General features: G+C 38.1%; 1 protein-coding gene across 6 annotated transcripts in view; it reads left to right on the top strand.

Moving 5' to 3' along the window:
- The window catches only part of enox2 (ecto-NOX disulfide-thiol exchanger 2), a 918,217-nt gene that overhangs the window by 658,074 nt on the left and 239,509 nt on the right, over positions 1 to 20,634 (top strand). For all 6 annotated transcript variants that reach the window (XM_039765983.1, XM_039765987.1, XM_039765986.1 and 3 more), the window contains one exon: positions 7,014 to 7,145. In XM_039765983.1, the coding sequence (XP_039621917.1) occupies positions 7,014 to 7,145 (132 nt within the window). The remainder of the gene's footprint in view (positions 1 to 7,013; positions 7,146 to 20,634) is intronic.

Below are 20,634 nucleotides of genomic sequence, written 5' to 3'. Positions count from 1 at the left end.
TTGCTACCTCTCGGCTCCAGAGTCTTAGGTTTTAATTCAACATGGTCATTTTATGAAGTCTGCATGTTCTCTCCATGTCCACTTGGGGTTTTCCTCCAAGTTTCATCTCAAACACTTGCATGTTAGGTTAAGTGGTAACCCTAAATTGCTCCAGTGTCGGTGAGTGTTTGGTGTGTGCATGATTATATTCTACAAATAATGTTAATGTTACCTGACTGGTTCTTAGTTTGCTGCCAGGATAGCCTTTGGCTCCTGGAATCATGAATTGAAAATAGCTATACTTAAAAAAAATAGCTTTAGCTATACTTAAAAAAATAGCCTAATTTTCAAACTTGGAGATGAATTCCTGTAGATTTCATTGCTCAGTAATGTATTTATTTATTTGCATTGTGGTTCATTAACCTGAGCTGAAACCAAATCACAAACCTTTTAATAAACTGTCTGGTACCATTTATTCCTCCTCTGGGGTGCGTTCTCCACAGTAGTCTTGTTTCCCAGCATCAGGAGATACTGAAACCTGATTACCTGGCAACCATTTGCTCAGTTCAGAAGGTTGGGGAGCTGTAAGACCTGTTCATTTGCCCATGAACTTCACAGTTGTTGGAGAGCTAAATGCCTCTATTTCACCTTTCTTGAACAGGGATGTCAACTAGAAAGCTATTTTATAATGTAATTACTCAGCCTATTCAAGAATTTGCAATTATTTTGAAAGTTGCAAGTTGGCTTCTTTATATTGTATTGCAGAGCTCAAGTCTAAAATAGCACCAACTAATTTATCCTCATTTTTGTTTCCAAAGCTTCAAAGCAAAGTCTTTGTAAATCTTTGTATGTAAATGTACGATGGATTGTGTGTTTACAAGGCATAATGCAGGACCAGTGCTAGCATTGTATCATTCAAATGATCAGAGAAAATATTCAAATATATCCTGCCACCTACTCTGTCCATTTTTTGGGGTATTTGAGTTGAAGGCACAGGGCCTGTGTTATTAAAAAGGACAGAATGTCCTCTTTTTGAATACATGTTTAGCTGCTTTTCTCTACTTACTGCTGCGCATATGGAATCTTAATGATGAAAAGTGCGTCATCATTCTTTATTTTGCTTTTGGCTTTCATTTACATCCCATCGCTTTTCAAGTGGTATAAGCACCGTTTTGGTTTAATGCCACTAATCTGACAATGCTTAGTTAATCTTTATTTGCACAATTTCAAGATACTCCTTTCAAAGGCAGGTTTTAGATGGTTATTTGTAAACACAAAGTGTCACACATTCATTCTTTTTCTAAATTGCTCAGTGTTATGCAGAGTTTGAAGGAGAGGAGTCCATCTCAAAGGAGTGCTAGATCAACCACTTTATCCCAAGGCTCACACCAACATAGCCACACACTCACTGTTAGTCGCCAGAGTAGTTTATGGATGCTCTGCTGCATTAGAACCGGAACAACTTACCCTGATTCCCATCAATTAATTCTGAAGCAGAATATTAGGTCAGTTGTCAATGAGCTGAAGCTAAGTTGCAACTTTATAATGTTACAAGGTAATGATCCAAACACAAAAACATGTACATCAAAACGTTTGAACTTAATAAATTTAAAGGCAATGGGATGCCTCCGGGAGAATGGGTTTAAGTCTCAACTCTACCACTGTCTGTGAGAGGTTTGCATGTTGTGGGGGTTTATCACCAGATCCTTCATTTTTTCTCCTACATACTCCAGTCATTTTTGTTGTATGGTGACAGCGTGGATGACGTGTGCACATACCGTACATTACATACAGTATGTTCCATCCACGATTCCCTTGCACATATTGTTGTCAAATGAACTCAGCCCTAATTGGCTTAATTATATCTAAAAACATATGAGCCTGAAAGCTTCAGAAAGTCCAGACCTAAACACCTTTGACAGGCTGTGGCATGATCCAAAACAAGCATTTTGTAAGACCAACCAACAGTTGTAACAAATATGTTTCTGTTATTGTTATTACAGGTTTAACATCCATCTATTGTACAGAAGCATTTAACAAAGGTAATAGGATGGTGGGTTATATAGCATGATGTGTTGAGTACAAATCAAAGGAGGTTACGACTAGCTATATACTGTACTTGTAAGGCCTCATCTGGAGTACTGTGCACGGTTTTTGTCTCCATATTAGAAAAATGACATAGCAGCACTAGAGAAACTACACAGTTTTTTTATGGGGTGTTATTTTCTAACGAATTGATATATTTTGTTAGATAATATATTTTAGTTTTTATCATATATTTGACATCAGGTATAAATATATGGTATGCTGTAGAAATTCTGACAGGGTCAAATACTTTTTTGTTGCTCCCTTATTAATCAAAGGAATTTAATTAAAAGCCAGAATTAATTACTGATTAAGAAACTGACTGGAATTAAAAACTTGAGACCATAGGAGGTCCCTAAATTGATCTTGAGAATCTTATTATTTATTGAGAATCGATCGTTTTCTTGAATGAATTTTCAGAATTCAGGTTTTAAGAAATACATTTTATCAGTAATGATCATTTCTGTGGTATACAGTGCATACAAATAAGTATTGTACTGTTGTAGTCAAGGCCTTTCAAATGTACCTTATCTGGGTGGTCCAAGTTATGGCGAGTTCGAATCATTGCCTAACCTACACAATGAAGACAAAAGAATGCTCAAAGCAACTCGGTGAAAAGGTGATTAAAAAGAGCAGATACATGGGGATGGAGACAAGAAAATGTCCAGGTCACTGAATATCCATTGGTGTCAGTAAAATCAGTCATCAGAAAATGGAAAGAGTATGGCACAGCTGTAAGTCTGCCTAGATCACGGGTGTCGAACTCCAGTCCTGGAGGGCCACAGTGGCTGCAGGTTTTATTCTTGCCATCTTCTTAATTTGTGACCAGAAAAATCAACAGTTTTGGAAATGTCTGCCATGGCAGAATGAGAGCAGCAACAAGCCATGGGATTAGAGAATGTGTTTAATTAACAGCAAAGATCGACTTCTAATTAAGAAGCTGGTTGGAGTGAAAGTGGTTGGAGTTTGAAGCCCCAATTTAGCTGGCCATCTATTGGCTCGTTTCACATCTCATTTTTGTTTGGCTGTCATTTAATAAAGAAAGGAATCAATTTAGAGAGCTGAAATCTTCTAACTGAGCTATTAAAGTGATAGGGGGAAAAAGTTAATTAGCAGTGAGAACTTGTCACTGATTAGGAAAAGGATTTTAGCCCATCTCATACAGTATTTAATTCTGTTTTTTTTTTCTTACTTTGACTTGTAAGGCAGAAACCTTTTAAAAAGTGTTTCATTGCTGACCTATCAGCGCTAATTGCTCAAATGCTGTGGTTGTCATAGCTATAGACATTTTGTGATAATTATTTGATTCCAAATGAAGCACATTTACTTTTTTGATTTTCTTGACAGCAGTATATAATTTAGAAATAAGAAAGTACCTTGACAAATAATGAGCCTATAACCCTTCTCACCTGAAGAGTAAGATTACTTTAGTTTTACTACTTGAATATCAATTATATTTGATAATAGACTGAACAAGGAAGCCAGTCTTTATTTAAAGCAGATAAAGTATACTGTATCATGATTGGCGGTGCTCATACTGCAGGGTTAAGTCACAGTTACAATCCTGCCACTCAAACATATCATAAAGGGATGCAGGCTTTAATAAACAGCAAAAACCTGTCTTGCCCTCTCCACAGGGCTAAACTCACTGTGTAGGCCTTACCAATGACAGCCTAGCCCCAAACTCAAAATGACAGGCTTTATATTTATAGAGCTACTTTTACTTAAGTTTTCTTAAATGGATTTGAACTAGAAAGGCAAGGCATGAACAAAAATAAGCAAAATAGGCTTTGCCTAAAGGGCAAAAACCTAAAAGCAAACAAATCCAGTTAATCACCAGCCAGAAACAATTCCTTTAAATGAATGCAATGGTCAAACAAAAGGAAATCCAAATATCAAAAGAATCACAAACCAAAGAACAGAAATCAAAAATGCCATGCTGAAGCTCTGGTGGCAACATCACAACTTCTCCATTTATTTTGCTGGGGTCAGTCTTTCCCAGCTGCATCATAAGGTAACCCTGTTTCCATAGGCGCAACATAAAGATGACAGGGCAAAAAAACAAAGGAAACTAATACGTACTATATTGTATTACCATAATAAAAAATAATTAAACTGTACAGTCTTGTATATAAACGTCTACACGTGGAATTGTGTGTGTCTGTCCAGCCTGGAAGTGAGAGGTGGAGTCGGGCTAAGGGCTGCACTTCCGAGTATACGCAAGTGAGGCCAGCATGTCGGCAAAATGAAACCTCCGAAGAAATCACTTGCTGACCCAGTAATACAGAAGCGAGGCGAGCACATCAGCAAAACGAAACCCCGGCTTTTTACAGCACAGGCTTACAAAACTAGTATTACATAACACATCAAAAGAAGAGAACCAAAGACAGAATTGATGCAATATATAAAATAAATTTGATCCAGGGAAGCAGCTCTTTTTCACGTAAATTAGTTAAAAAATTAAGCTGCTCATGTCAATGCTACAACTTCACTGAATAATGGATACCTCAGTAGTAACATACATAATGTGTACTTGGACAGAGGAGACTTTAAACAAATTGCCCACAGGGTTCAAGGTCTTAAGTAAAACTATTAAGGGATTTGTGCAAGGACTGATATTTTTTTCTTCATTGTGTGACAGAGTTTAATCATTCAATTTGTAGCATATTCTGACTCATAAAAAGTATTTACCCCCTTGGAAGTATTTACATTTTATTGTTATACAACATTGAGTCACAATGGCTTTAATTTGGTTTGTTATTTTGACAATGAGCCACAGAAAAAGGCTCTTTAAAGTCAAGGTAAAAAGATTTCTGCAAAGTAGTCTAAATTAATTACACATTTTAAATATAAAATAATTGATCACATAAGTATTCACCTCCTTTAATATGCCACACTTAAATCATCACTGATGCACCCAGTTGGTTTTAAAAGTCCCATCATTATATTAATGGAGATCACCTATTTGTAGTCAAGGCCTTTCAAATGTACCTTATCTGGGTGGTCCAAGTTATGGCGAGTTCGAATCATTGCCTAACCTACACAATGAAGACAAAAGAATGCTCAAAGCAACTCGGTGAAAAGGTGATTAAAAAGGACAGATACATGGGGATGGAGACAAGAAAATGTCCAGGTCACTGAATATCCATTGGAGTCAGTAAAATCAATCATCAGGAAATGGAAAGAGTATGGCACATCTGTAAGTCTGCCTAGATCACGGGTGTCGAACTCCAGTCCTGGAGGGCCACAGTGGCTGCAGGTTTTATTCTTGCCATCTTCTTAATTTGTGACCAGAAAAATCAACAGTTTTGAAAATAAATGTCTGCAGCGGCAGAATGAGAGCAGCAACAAGCCATGGGATTAGAGAATGTGTTTAATTAACAGCAAAGATCGACTTCTAATTAAGAAACTGGTTGGAGTGAAAGTGGTTGGAGTTTGAAGCCCCAATTTAGCTGGCCATCTATTGGCTCGTTTCACATCTCATTTTTGTTTGGCTGTCATTTAATGAAGAAAGGAATCAATTTAGAGGGCTGAAATCTTCTAACAGGGCTATTAAAGTGATGGGGGAAAAGTTAATTAGCAGTGAGAATCTGTCACTGATTAGGAAAAGGGTTAGAATGAAAACTTGTAGCCACTGCGGCCCTCCAGGCCTGGAGTTCGACACCCCTGGCCTAGATCATGCCATCCACAAAGCTGAGTAATCTTGTCAGAAATAGACTAGTGAGGGAGCCCATTAAGAGACCCATGGGAACTCTGAAGGAGTTGCAAGCTAAAGTGAATAAGACTGGAGACACATGCATACATGGACTGTTGCCCGAATGCTTCACCAGCTTTTGTGAGAGTGGCAGAGAGAGAGCCCCTGTTAAAAAACACAACAACAGCGTTTATTTCTACAGTACACTCAGCTAGAGTTTGCCAAAAAGCACATAGGAGAATCAAGTCAGCTGGAAGCAGTGTCTATGGTCTGACAAGACCAAAATTAAGCTTTTTGGCCATCAAACTAAATGCCATGTTTGGTTTAAGCAAACCAATGCACATTAGCAACAATACAAATCCCAGCAATGAAGCACCGTGGAGACAGCACCATGCTGTGGAGATGCTTCTCTTCAGCACAATCTACAAGGCTTGTGAAGCTAGAAAGTGAAATTAATGCAGCAAGGAAAATTCTGGAAGAAAATCTCAAGCAATCTACAAAAAAACCTGCATCTTGGGAAATGATTTGTTTTCTATCAAGACAACAACCCCAAGCATAAAGGTAAAGCCACACAGGAATGGCTGGAAAACAACAATGTTAATGTCCTGGAGTGGCTGAATTGGAGTCCAATTGAGAATCTGTGACTGGACTTGAAAATGTCTGATGGTGAAAGACAGAAGCACACAGTGACCCCAGGTTGCATCAATAATGATGTTGTGTCCAAAAGCCACAGAAGATGTTTTAGCAACCTAAATATGAATTCTGTTCAAGGTGCATTGACTGGAATTCACTTTCTTGTGTTCCTTCTAGCAAATTCAGAAAATAAAACAAGAGGCGATGCATTTTTTAGAGTACTATTAGAAAAAATGTAAACTGTTAAAAGGTTTTAATAAAGTGTGTTTCAAGCGATGAACCATTGAGGTATTGCTATTTTAAAATGGCAGATTAAAATAAAATTGCTGGTGCCAGTTTAAGTTTGATATTGTGGTGTGAAATTTTCATTCATGTTCCAAACCTTCCTTTTCTAATAAAGTGTCACCAAGGAGCAGAGCCTCCCAACAGCAATGGACGCAGTGGTGTGAAATAGTGATAACTGAATTGATGGCATTCTCATCATATTTTCTAAGCAGTGCTTTTATGAAAGATGATAATTGGGTATATATTTATGAGTTTTTTAAATAATGAAATGTTTTATGTTTAGAATTTTATGAGATATCAATTAATTGTAGTCTGCCATTTTGTATTCTTTCTACAGAAAGTGTGAGAAATATGGCTGTGGACTCCACCTCAATGGGAATGCCAATGTCTGATCCAGCTGCTTGGGCAACTGCAATGAACAACCTAGGGATGGCACCCATAGGTATGACTGGACAGCCTCTTATTTCAGGTAAGCCTGCACTGTTTGCTTATCATGATAGGTAAAATGTAGTTCCTATTTTAAGGCAGATACTGGTTAAGACATTTGGTTGTATTACGCAAGTGTTCATCAGGGATGTACTGTTTTTCAATATGAAAAGGCTTGCTCTTTATTCATCCACCATTTGGCATGGACAAATCAAATAGCTTTGAGGCCAAGCACTTGAATATAAAGCTACCAGTCTGTTATTACTTTGTATTCAGTTGTAGTTTAATCTGTAAAGTATAAATTAAGACACTGGATTCTTGTTTTCAAGATTTTGTGACTTAAATATTTAAAAGTAACCAATTAGTTCTTGCACACTGCAATACAATAGAAGATGTAAATGATGTAATTCCAGTATATTAATATAATGTTAATCAACTGTGACTGAAATGCTGTGCTTCAGCAGTCCAAACACAGATTCTCCAATGTTTTCTGCTTCAGCCGTGGGATATTTTAATGGACATTTCTCTTTACAGCAGGTTAAGAAGCCAGTTGCCTAAAGAAAACACAGCTCACATAGATATTGCTTCCTCAGTTATCAGGACAGGGGTTCTTTATCTTGATTTTAACTGTCTCAGTGAGGAGACTCTGCTGTAGTTAATAGAGTAGGCACTCTTTCTTTGTCTTATAAAAATGTTGTAGCCTGGAGTACCTTTCCAAGCTTATTTCCCTTTTTTTCTGATGGACACAATTGAGCTAAACTTTTATCCTTATCTCCTTTCTTTATACACTTCATGTACGGTCATGTGGTTGGAGCCATTTTTGTCTTCTTTTTAATATTATCATTTAGTAGTAAATATGATTTGCTCATGGTGTCACAAAAATGCAATATCTTTGGGATTAAAATTCTGATTATAAAGAGGGTAGAATCTGCAGAAAAGAAGTGCCATGTAGTACAATTATTGGATATAGTGTCCATCCTTGAAAGAAGCTGGTGCAGAGTGTGGAAGAGGGAAGGTGTATTGAGCGCATAAGCAGGAGACCCATCTACTCTGCTAAAACCCATTGGCCTGGTTGCTTGGTGATTGGAGCATCTCCTTAAGGATGCTGGCTTGAATTGGCAAATGAAGTTAAGAAAAGTGAGTGGGATGGTATTGTCTCTGGCCCCAGGTGGGATAAGAGGCAGAGCTGGTAGTGTGAATGTACAGACAAAGAATGAAGTAGAGGAGCAAATGAGAGCATGTGGAGCCACAATAAGGAGCTATGGAAAATCAGGGTGCTGGGAATGGCAATGCAGGTCAGCCAAGGAAGGTGATGGCAGGTTCTACTACTGAATAAGCAGGGCTCCTCTCCCACTCTACTATACCTCCAATAGCTAAGCTTCTTCTAATACACGAAAGTCCTGGAGCGCATCTGTTTCATTATTATAATCTGCATGTAGGCTTACACTCCCATAGATCAATGCTATCATTTTCATGAGTAACAATCTGACAATCTTTAGGCCAGTAAAATAAAAATATTAAAGAGAACAAAATTTCAGTGCAGGGTTTATTCAATTGATCAAGGACCTGTAAAAGAGTCCTAAATCACCCAAGAAAGCTCTGGGCAGTAAGTGTTCATTTATATTTATTCCACTGCTATGTAATGCTTTCACCAGCAAATACACATTAACGTAAAATGTAACACGGATTACTTGTGCTTTTCTAAAAACTTTACCTTTTGAGATGTCTGGAACAACACAGACTCTCTTTGATGCACCCCAGCCATTTGTTGTATTTGTAACGCGCAACCTGATTCCAGTTATTGAGGTATTAGTCAGCATAAAGAGGTGAGTTAGTGGTACGTTTTAATAGACACAAGGGTATAATAATGGTTGCTAACCACAAATATGAGGCCTAGAGGAGAGGTTTGGAAAAGGTTAAGCTAACACACTTTGACAGACATAAAAATCATGGTTTTGTGTCACCCAGGCTACAAACAGAAAGCAATTCCACACCAAATCAGTTTTTTAAAAAGTATTTTACAAACTGTCCTAAAGAAATGTGAAGAAACCTGGCGAGCTGAAGACAGCAAACACAGTGGAGGGTCCAAAAAGCTATCTGTAACTATGAGGTTAGGATGAACAGTAATTAAAGGTCACTTCTTTAAGAGGCAGAAGGGAGTCCAGTGAAGTGCTTCTTCGGCATCTGGCCATGTCATCTGGCACCAAAATATACACTTCAACCTGATGGAGAAGTCTTTTTGGGCGCTATCTTTCTGCAGCTAAAATGATCTTTGCAAGAAAGAAACAAACAGAAGAGATTGTGGTACATGAAAGACAATAAAGCGTGGATTAACAGAAAGTCTTACAGAGTGATTAGTGGTGATTTAAACTGATATTTGCGTCAGAAGGCGAGTAGGCATGAACTTCACTGATAGCTGTCTGCTGTGTTCTGTGAATAATGGTGGCAGCGCTGTAAAGGTCTAGACTTGCATTTCAGCAAATACCGAGGGAGACCTAGTGAAAACTGATGGATTGAAAACTGTTTCTCAGACTTAAGCTTTACAAACTAAAAGAGGCTTCGCAAAATACTGACTTCTTTTAAAAACAAACCTTTTATTAAATCAGCATCTATTCTAATGTTATATAGCATTTCTATGTATCATTAAACATATACTGCCTGCATAACTTCCTTTAAATATAATTTTCATGTGTGCCTTGAAATGTTTACATAGTACCAGACACCGTATAGTAACAGTAAATAAATACCATGAACAGATTTGGGCAAATTAACTATAAAAAAACATGTCATTATGAAGAAAATCAGATAAATGACATAGGAATGGTTTCTGAAATATTATTAATTTGGTATTTGATTGTCACTAAATTTCTGTTTTCAACTGCACTATTTGATCATGTGTTCCATGTTTCCTCTGTGTGAAAATGTCTTTTCAAATATTTGTACATATACTGTCTATAACCAACTTCCATCTGAGCTCCTGTGATCTTCTTGAAGAGCAGTTTGTAACATAACAACTGACAACTCAAACTTCCTTTATCGTTTTATATGCTTCTGTCTCCCCTCATTCCCTGTTTTCATAAGCCCAAGATAAGCCTTCTTAGTTTAATTAACAAGTCTTTTTCATAATGTGTGATTTCTACCTTCAACAATCACTAACAGATTACTTTTGGAACCCTTCATTTATTTTCATCAATTTAATTTGTTATGTGGTGAAGGAAGCACCTTTCTATATATCATCTTAGAAGAATTTTACTTTTTTACTTAATCTGTTTAAAAGCCCAGTCATTTTAATAAACAGAAAAAGGAACTGGTTTAGTTCCCAGTTTGTTCTCTGGCTACACACAGGGAATGGCCACATTTTGCTGGGCTTGAAATGAATAGTGTGGTGGCAAGAGTTTCTATTTTATGGGCCCTCAAACACATGCCTGTTGCCCATCTGCATCATCTCTGTGTTCTTCTGGTGCAACATGTCAGGTTTATAAATTATGGTGCTTCAGAGAATTTGACTGGAGAGTGAACAGGTTGGATGGTGGATATGGGGAGCTGCAGGATGGCATCTACTGTACATGTGTACATGTGTGGCTCGGCACTCAAACATAAGGTCCAGGTTAGGCATGTGACCTGGGCAAGAAGTCACTCTGGTTAAGACTCTGGTCAGGTGATTGGATAACACCTGGTGTGTTAGCTCACCTTATTCACCTCAGTTCAGACCAAGAGAGGGTCAGGTAAGTTCATCTCAGTTGGTGCAGGGCGACGTCTGTACAGGAAGATAGTTATTCCTGTTTTGCCAGCTTTCCTCGAGCTTCTAGATAGTGACAGAAAGCGAGTAGGAAGGATTTTTGTTTTTACTTTCCTATTTTTTTAAAGGGTGTATAACATGTCGTTTCTACTATTTTTTCTGCTTTTAATGAATATTTTTTGCTGTTTTTCTATTGCATTTATTGAACATTGATATTATTTTTTTTCCAATAAATACACCTTTCTGCTTGCTGCACCTGCTGTGTTTACTTCCCTTGTTATCACACCGATTCTCGATCCTGATACTAAATGTCCTCAAGATCCTATTGTCACCTGAGGTTAGGACACCAGGGCGTGACATAAATATCTGTGAAATGACTTAGGGTAGCTGCTACTCAACCTCAATTAGTGGTTTCAGTAGATTTAACTAATTTGTATAAATTATTTCTGGATCCCCATATTTAAACCATAACTAACATGAAAAGTTCTTGTTACCTTATTCTAAAGCTGTATGAAAGTATAATATCATTTGCTTCACTATAATCAAATGTTTTACTGCTTCGGTTTAAACATTCATTGTCCTAGTAAAACTACATTTTTCCATCCATCTTGACTGTGCGCAGAACACCTTTGCTAAGAAATTGGCTCTTGATTTTGTTTTCTTCTCTTAATTTTCCTGCCATGGACATTAAATCCAACAAATTTCCCTGGTGTTCAGTTATTTTGAGAAATGAACATTAACAGTTTTATATACACATAATTCCCCAGGTTTTGAGTATGTATTATCTGGTCTGAGAGATTTATTAGACTGTAAATGGCTTAATCTTGAATGCACCTCATTCTCTACTATCTCGAAATAATTTAGTGTTTCATTAATATTAAATGTAGCTACTAACATGTTACTGAGAGGGGCAAATGTGTTTTCGTGACCCAATTAAATTACATATAGCAATATGCTTGGTCTGAATAATGAAATAAATAATTTTCTTAAATCTTTGTCTAGTGAGATATTTCAACTTTTACTGAGAAGAATGAAGGAATGTAGGTAGAAATCTACTTTACACTCTGTGCTCCAGAACTACCCATCAAGGTTCAGTGGTCTTTAGATATGGTGATTGAGGAGGCCATGAAAGGTGTTTGAGTACATCCTGGTGTTAATGAAAAAATCTTGAATTTACATGTATGGGGACTTTAAAACATGATGAGGCAAAAGTTATGTCAATCATGAAGAATCCACTGCATCCACTGAACAGTATCATCACCAGACAGAGAAGCAGCTTCAGCGACAGATTGCTGTCACTGTCCTGCTCCACTGACAGACTGAGGAGATCGTTCCTCCCCCACACTATGCGACTCTTCAATTCCACCCGAGGGGGTAAACGTTAACACTACACAAGATTATAGACTGTTATACCTGCCTCACACTCTCCTTCTTGAATTTTTTTTTAACTTGCACTTCTCTTTTATTGCTCTTTAATTAATATTGTTTTTATCAGAATATTGCTGGAGTATGTGAATTTCCCCTTGGAGGTTAACAAAGTATCTATCTGTATCTGTCTGTCTGTCTATCTATCTCTCTATCTATCTATTCTATCTATCTGATAAGAGTAGGCATGACTTATACAATCATCTCATTTTCCTTGGCCATCATATGGTCATGTAGAGCAACAATGGGACTTAATATTTTCCATAAGAAGGCTACTCAACCCATGCAGGTGTTCCACCATATTTACCAGTTGGTAACAGATATGGTATGTAGAACCGTACAAAAGTTTTATTTGGCTTTCTGTAAAGGTAAAGCTTGCCTGTATGTAGGAAATAAGATGAAGATGGCTCATTGAACTGAGTTACATTTGATGTGTTTACTGATGACTGGTATATATTAACCACTAGCAAAATACCCGCCCTTCGCAGCGGAGAAGTAGTGTGTTAAAGAAGTAATGAAAAAGAAAAGGAAACGTTTTAAAAATAACGTAACATGATTGTCAATGTAATTGTTTTGTCACTGTTATGAGTGTTGCTGTCGTATATATATATATATAGCTTTGCAAACTCTTGGCATTCTCTCAATGAGCTTCAACGGGTAGTCACCACACATACCGCTTAGAATTAAGGCCAAAAAGTTCTATCTTGGAGTTTGCTAAAAGACACCTGAAGGACTCTGAAATGGTGAGAAATAAGATTCTCTGGTCTTATGAGACCAAGATAGAACTTTTTGGCCTTAATTCTAAGCGGTATGTGTGGAGACAACCAGGCACTGCTCATCACTTGTCCAATACAGTCCCCACAGTGAAGCATGGCGGTGGCAGCATCATGCTGTGGGGGTGTTTTTCAGCTGCAGGGACAGGACGACTGGTTGCAATCGTGGGAAAGATGAATGCGCCAAGTACAGGGATATCCTGGACAAAACCTTCTCCAGAGTGCTAAGGACCTCAGACTGGGCCGAAGGTTTACCTTCCAACAAGACAATGACCCTAAGCACACAGCTAAAATAACAAAGGAGTGGCTTCACAACAACTCTGTGACTGTTCTTGAATGGCCCAGCCAGAGCCCTGACTTAAACCCAATTGAGCATCTCTGGAGAGACCTAAAATGGCTGTCCACCAACGTTTACCATCCAACCTGACAGAACTGGAGAGGATCTGCAAGGAGGAATGGCAGAGGATCCCCAAATCCAGGTGTGAAAAACTTGTTGCATCTTTCCCAAGAAGACTCATGGCTGTATTAGCTCAAAAGGGTGCTTCTACTAAATACTGAGCAAAGGGTCTGAATACTTAGGACCATGTGATATTTCAGTTTTTCTTTTTTAATAAATCTGCAACAATTTCAAAAATTCTTTTTTTGTTTGTCAATATGGGGTGCTGTGTGTAATTAATGAGGGAAAAAATTAATTTAAATGATTTTAGCAAATGGCTGCAATATAACAAAGAGTGAAAAATTAAAGGGGGTCTGAATACTTTCCGTACCCACTGTATATACACATACTGTACATCCACATACTGTATACACATATCTACATATATACACACATACATATACACACATATATATGTGTGTGTGTGTGTGTGTGTGTATATATATAAACTGCTCAAAAAAATTAAAGGAACACTTTGAAAACACATCAGATCTCAATGGGAAAAAGAAATCCTCCTGGATATCTATACTGATATAGACTGGGTAATGTGTTAGGAACGAAAGGATGCCACATCGCTTTGATGGAAATGAAAATGATCAACCTACAGAGCCCTGAATTCAAAGACGCCCCAAAAATCAGAGTGAAAAAATTATGTGGCAGGCTAGTCCATTTTGCCAAAATTTAATTGCAGCAACTCAAAATTGTACGCAGCACTTTGTATGGCCCCTGTGTTCTTGTATACATGCCTGACAACATCGGTGCATGCTTCTAATGAGATGACAGATGGTGTTGTGGGGGATCTCCTCCCAGATCTGGACCAGGGCATCACTGAGCTCCTGGACAGTCTGAGGTGCAACCTGGTGGCATTGGATGGACCAAAACATAATGTCCCAGAGGTGTTCTATTGGATTTAGGTCAGGAAAGTGTGGTGGCCAGTCAATGGTATCAATTCCTTCATCCTCCAGGAACTGCCTGCATGCTCTCACCACATGAGGCCAGGAATTGTCATGCACCAGGAGCCACTGTACCAGCATAGGGTCTGACAATGGGTCCAAGGATTTTATCCTGATACCTAATGGCAGCCAAGGTGCCTTTGTCAAGCCTGTAGCGGTCTGTGTGACCCTCCATGGATATGCCTCCCCAGATAATCATTTACCCACCACCAAACTGCTCGTGCTGAATGATGTTACAGGCAGCATAATGTTCTCCATGGCTTCTCCAGACCCTTTTACTTCTGTCACGTGCTCAGGGTGAACCTGCTCTCATCTGTAAAAAGCACAGGGCACCAGTGGTGCATCTGCCAATTCTGGTATTCTATGGCGAATGCCAATCGAGCTGCATGCTGCTGGGCAGTGAGCTCAGGGCCCATTAGAGGACATGTGGCCCTTGGGTCACCCTCATGAAGTCTTTCTGGTTGTTTGGTTAGAGACATTCACACCAGTGGCCTGCTGGAGGTCATTTTGTAGGACTCTGGCGGTGCTCATCCTGTTCCTCCTTGCCCAAAGGAGCAGATACTGGTCCTGCTGATGGGTTATGGACCTTCTATGGCCCTCTCCAGCTCTCCTAGAGTAACTGCTTGTCTCCTAGAATCTCCTCCATGCCCTTGAGACTGTGCAGGGAGACACAGCAAACCTTCTGGCAATGACATGTATTGATGTGCCATCCTGGAGAAGTTCGACTACCTGTGCAACCTCTGTAGGGTCCAGGTATCGCCTCATGCTACCAGTAGTGACATTGACTGTAGCCAAATGCAAAACTAGTGAAGAAACAGTCAGAAAAGATGAGAAGGGAAAAATGTCAGTGGCCTCCACCTGTTAAACCATTCCTGTTTTGGGGGTCATCTCATTGTTGCCCCTCTAGTGCATCTGTTGTTAATTTCATTAACACCACAGCAGCTGAAACTGATTAACAACCCCCTCTGCTACTTAACTGACCAGATTAATATCCCATAAGTTTCATTGACTTTAGCCTATACTCTGATTAAAAAGTGTTCCTTTAATTATTTTGAGCAGTATATATATATATATATATATATATATATATATATATATATATATATATATATATATATATATATATATATATATATATATATATATATATATATATATATATATATATATATATATATATATATATAATATAAATAGTTTTACTGTCAAATATTGCAAAGACTACGCGACATGTGTTTCACCCTAATTCTGGGCTCATCAGGCGAACACACTCACTGCACCCCCTCTCAGGAATCAAACCTCAGATGTCAGTGCTAAAGATGAAGCCTCTTGCGTTGCGCCACGGCGTGTGGTTCATTTATTTGACAGTATGTAGATCGGGGTAATTACATTCAAGGCATTCGTAGTCTGAATCACAATCTGACTGTATGGGTGGTTACCTACCAGGTAACGCTTGTGGTTGGTCATTAAGTCGGCTAACATCCGCCACGGTGCCCTCTTTCAGTTGCGAGAAGCAGATCATAGAATGGTTGAAATAGTTTTACTTTCAAATAATGCAAAGACTACGCGACACGTGTTTCACCCTAATTCTGGGCTCATCAGGCGTACGCACTCACTGCACCCCCTCTCGGGAATTGATCCCTGGACCTCAGCGCTAGAGGCTAAGCCACTCGTATTGCGCCACGGCGTGTGGTTCATTTATTTGACAGTATGTAGATTGGGGTATATTGCAGCGGAGAAGTAGTGTGTTAAAGAATTTATGAAAAAGAAAAGGGAACATTTTAAAAATAACGTAACATGATTGTCAACGTAATTGTTTTGTGACTGTTATGAGTGTTGCTGTCATCAAGGATTTGATTATCATTATTTCTTTCATTCAGGTTCGTATTTGGAGGATGTGTTGTGTTCAAGTTACATTCCGTGTTTGTCAACCGTTGTAAAGATATCAGGTTTCATTCATCGATTCCTTTCTTGCTGCATCAATAAACAGCTCGTCTTTCTCTTTATTTGAGACATCACACAATGCATATACGGGTTTTTTTTACACTGTCTTCCTTTAGCTGGACATTGACTTTTTCCACCGTGTGCTTTGTTTCCGCAGTAGCTGCACTTATGAATATGCTTGTATGCGTCACTCCCTTCATATTCTTTTGTTGCCTTCTCAATTGTGTAATGCATTTTTTGTTCAGCGCTCTTTGGAGCTCTTGCTTTTTGTCTGCATACTGCATTCACAGTCAGTTCACATGAGCCGCTCAGAGTACATGCATCGAAGGTTCCCAGCTGTGCTGCTGCCATCTCGTGCGATGTCCACGGCTTTATTTAATGTTAGCTAAGACCCGGCACTTAAAAGTTTCTCTCGCAGTTTCGCTGAGTTTGTGCCAAAAACCACCCTGACCATCTCATCTTCGTCTGCATAAGCACAGCCCTAAACCCGGGAATATTTAGCAGCAGAGTGTTTCTATTGGATTGCTGCTGACGGACGGCCTTATATGGGCAGGCACTCAATTACGTGGGAGGCGTGATGATTTATTAGTATAGATGCATGGCACTGTTTATTGAATGAATATTCATTTGCATTTTTGCATTTAGTATTGATTATTTGATGTTGATATTAAGGCATCTTTCAGTGCTGCCCTTTGGTGGTTGTACTGTATGACACAATAGTATGTTAATTGATCTTCATCTTATGTGATTTTTTATGACATTATGCTATTGACCTATTATCGTAACTTATGCTGGAGGTCTAATATATTGTGAAATGTAGCTCGCTTGCTCACTAAAGGTTTTACTGCAAGCCGTTTACTTGATTGCCCACTCTCCAACAGCTCTCCAATCTTCCATGGCTCCTTTCATGCAACTGCAGTGATCTATTCTGTAGTGTGTCCATTTCATACACTTTCACACTACAAGCTTTGCCTTGCACCACTCACTGTAAATGGGAACATTACCTGAGCTCCAGGCTATTATTCAGCCCAAGCCAGAATGCTTCGCAAGATACCCTGCTGGTCAACTAGCCAGTCTAATTATTTTAATAAGAGGTGTGAATCTCATAAGAGTTGTAAGTTTAAATGCTTGATTATGTCTTTCTCATTTGCTGCCAGTGTCGCTCACATTTGCTCACTTACACATACACAGACATGCACACTTTGCACAGCTCCTTATTATAGCAGGCTTTTCAGGATGGTTAAGCTCCTTCTGACAGTCACAGACACTAAGCCCTGCCAGAATTTTCATACCCAAAGCACAACTGGCTGCCATAATTTTTGAGCATTTCTCTTGACGCATGAAATAGTTTTACAGTTTTATTCCCAATGCTCCTGCTGTTTGGGCGCTGACTATTTGGCATGTTTGCCTCTTGTTGCTTTGAAAACTCACATGTGAAATTCCTAATTGTCACTCCTATGTTATTGCTGACACATACTGCTAAATGACAATCAACCTTATGTGACTCACCTAAGCAGCTGCCTTTGTAACAGGGATTTAGTTAGATCTTTCTGAACTTTTTTTTATTTTTTTATTTGAGGTTTCTTTTATTTTGTCTGCTCCTTTTATATCTAAAAGTTATTTTTTCAGCTGTATCATTTAAAATATATGCTTTTTAATTAACATAACAGTCCCCATTTGATTGGACATTTGAGGAATACACTTTCAGTGAATAGGCTGATAATAACAATGAAAGAAAGTTGAGCTTCCAAATATGCAACACACCACTGCAATTAATCTCATGTACTTTACAGCTTGCCAACTTGCCTAATTGTGCTTTTTGAATTTTAGTGTTAAAAGCTAGCATGGAAATGCATTTACATAAAATAAAATTAATTTGCACATGAATTCAACTTAATAAGAGAGAATTGCACTAGATAAATTAATTATGCAGTTAACTGAAAGGAGCATTTGGCACAGCAAATGGTACCTGTGCATATTGCCATCAAACACTGCTAACTCTCTTACCACAGAGAATGAGATGCAGTACATTTTATGGGTTATTTAATCCAGCTTGCCATTCCAAAAACTATTTGAAAGTTGATTTGAGTAATTACCAGTCCTTCTGGAGGAGTGCTATGTTATTTACTCACTGTTTATCCATTTAAAATTTTGAACGCTCACCCACCTGATATTTATGAAGCATTTTTTTTCCACAACAGATAGAATCCTGGAATGCCAGTCCTTCATGTTGGTATTGTGTCTTTGGTCATTTTGTCCTACCGTTATAAAGTTTGTGCATAAACTTTTGAACATCTTTATAAATTTTGAGATTTGAGGATACCAGTTATTTGATAACACTTTTTAACTATTGTTATGGCATTATTATTATTATTATTATTATTTTTTTTTTGCAAAGGGCGCAGTAGCTTTGAGCACCAGTGTTATTCATGCAGGGTTTTATCCCTGGCTTAATCGTGTTTTCTTTTTCTTTAGCCGTTTGATTGTTTTCTGGATATTATTTTGAATTATTGTTTATGGTTTTGTTGTCACAATTTCTGTGCTTTATGTACAGAATTGTATACAGTGATGTGTTTTAATTATTAAGTTAGTATTGTATATATTAGTTTTATTTGTGGAGCCCACTTTGGGATGGGGATGGGGAAGGGGTGGGGAACCATACCCCAGCAGTACTTAAGTAGATACAGCCAATAACATGGTTGTTCTGGCATTGTGATTGTTCCTGTTATTTGATTTATGTTTTTTTTCTGAAATTTGATGCTCTGTTTCTGTTTGGTACTTATTTGGATTTTTTAGGCATTTGTGCAACCATATTTTTACTCCTGTTTTATTGCTCCTGCCTTGTTTTGGAAATCCTTTTTTGAATTCTTGAAATGAAATATTTTGATATCTAAAGAACTTTGCTTTGTTTTTGGACCAGAGGATCTTTCATGGTTGCTTTACTTGTTAATGCCTTTGCCTCATTTTTTAGCCTTTGTAGACCATAAGCCTGTCTAGACCTACCAATGCAAACATTAATTTCAATACACATTTTTTTAATAATATTAAAAAGGCAAGTTTACAGAGGCATATTATAGTCATTAGGGACATTAACTATTCACATATTAACTGGGCTAACTTTGCAAATAGTGGAGCATACGAGCAGAATTTTTTAGAAGTAATCAATGACTGTTTTTACTGTTTTAACACAGTATGTTAAAGCACCAACACTTGTGAAGCTTGTCTATGTTTAGTATTCTGTAATGCCCAGGCCAGAATTGAGGGTGTAGAGGTGAAACAAAGCACAGGTTCCATATCCAGAAAGTTGAAAGGCAATAACAAAAACACACACTCATGAGAACTCTCCACTTCAAGCACGTTCACCAGGACCCACGAGAGTCCCTCCCTTAAATAGGGTGGAGGGCTTTTCCTGTTAATAATAGGCAGGTTTCACCGCCACTTGTAGAACCAACCACAAAGCACAGGGGACATAACTAAAGCCCCTCCACTTTTCCAACATAAAGTTAGAAAGATGTGCATAATAAATTAAATAAAAATTAATAGAAATTGTGTAAAATAACGAAAAGCCAACAAAAAATGCCACTTTGAGCCCCAGCCAGGGGAGACATGCTGGCTGAAACATGACATGGAGACAATCAAGGAGCAGAGGAACAGGTTTAAAAATGTTTTACATATAATGCAGGATGGATACATCCTATAATTTTGAATTAGTAGGTGGGTATATAAGTTGGTAAAAAGAAGCTGTAAAGGAAAAAACAGCTGAATAAGGTGTATAAGAATAATAAGTCTAATGCTAATTGTAGGACATATGAGAGCATGAGGGCAACCATTAGGAACAATATTAGGGAAGCTAAAATGGAGACCGAGAGGAATGTTGCAGATAAGGTGAAAGATGACGTAAAGAGTTTCTTTCGGTATTTTAGTAGAAAAAGAATAGTCAAGGAAGATGTGAAGTGCACCAGGAATAGTTAAGGGGAATTAAAATATTTCACATGTGGGGAAATGGATAATCTCCCAGCAGAAACAGGGACTGCTAAGAAAGTACTAAGTGATTTGAAAATTGTAGAAGGCGTAGTACTGCTCAGATTAAATACACTGAAATCAAACAAATCACTAGGGCTGATCATATTTATCCTTGAGTGCTTAAGGGAGCTAATGAGTACATATACTGTATAAACCCTTGTCACATATTTTTAGGAAGTCACTGTGCACTGGGGAAATTTCAAAGGACTATAAAATAGCGAATGTTATCCCATTATATT

Source organism: Polypterus senegalus, chromosome 10, assembly GCF_016835505.1.
Source record: "Polypterus senegalus isolate Bchr_013 chromosome 10, ASM1683550v1, whole genome shotgun sequence".
In the NCBI taxonomy this organism is placed as follows: domain Eukaryota; kingdom Metazoa; phylum Chordata; class Cladistia; order Polypteriformes; family Polypteridae; genus Polypterus; species Polypterus senegalus.
The sequence above is the reverse complement of the archived record's forward strand: the minus strand, read 5'-3'. Positions and strand labels throughout refer to the sequence as shown.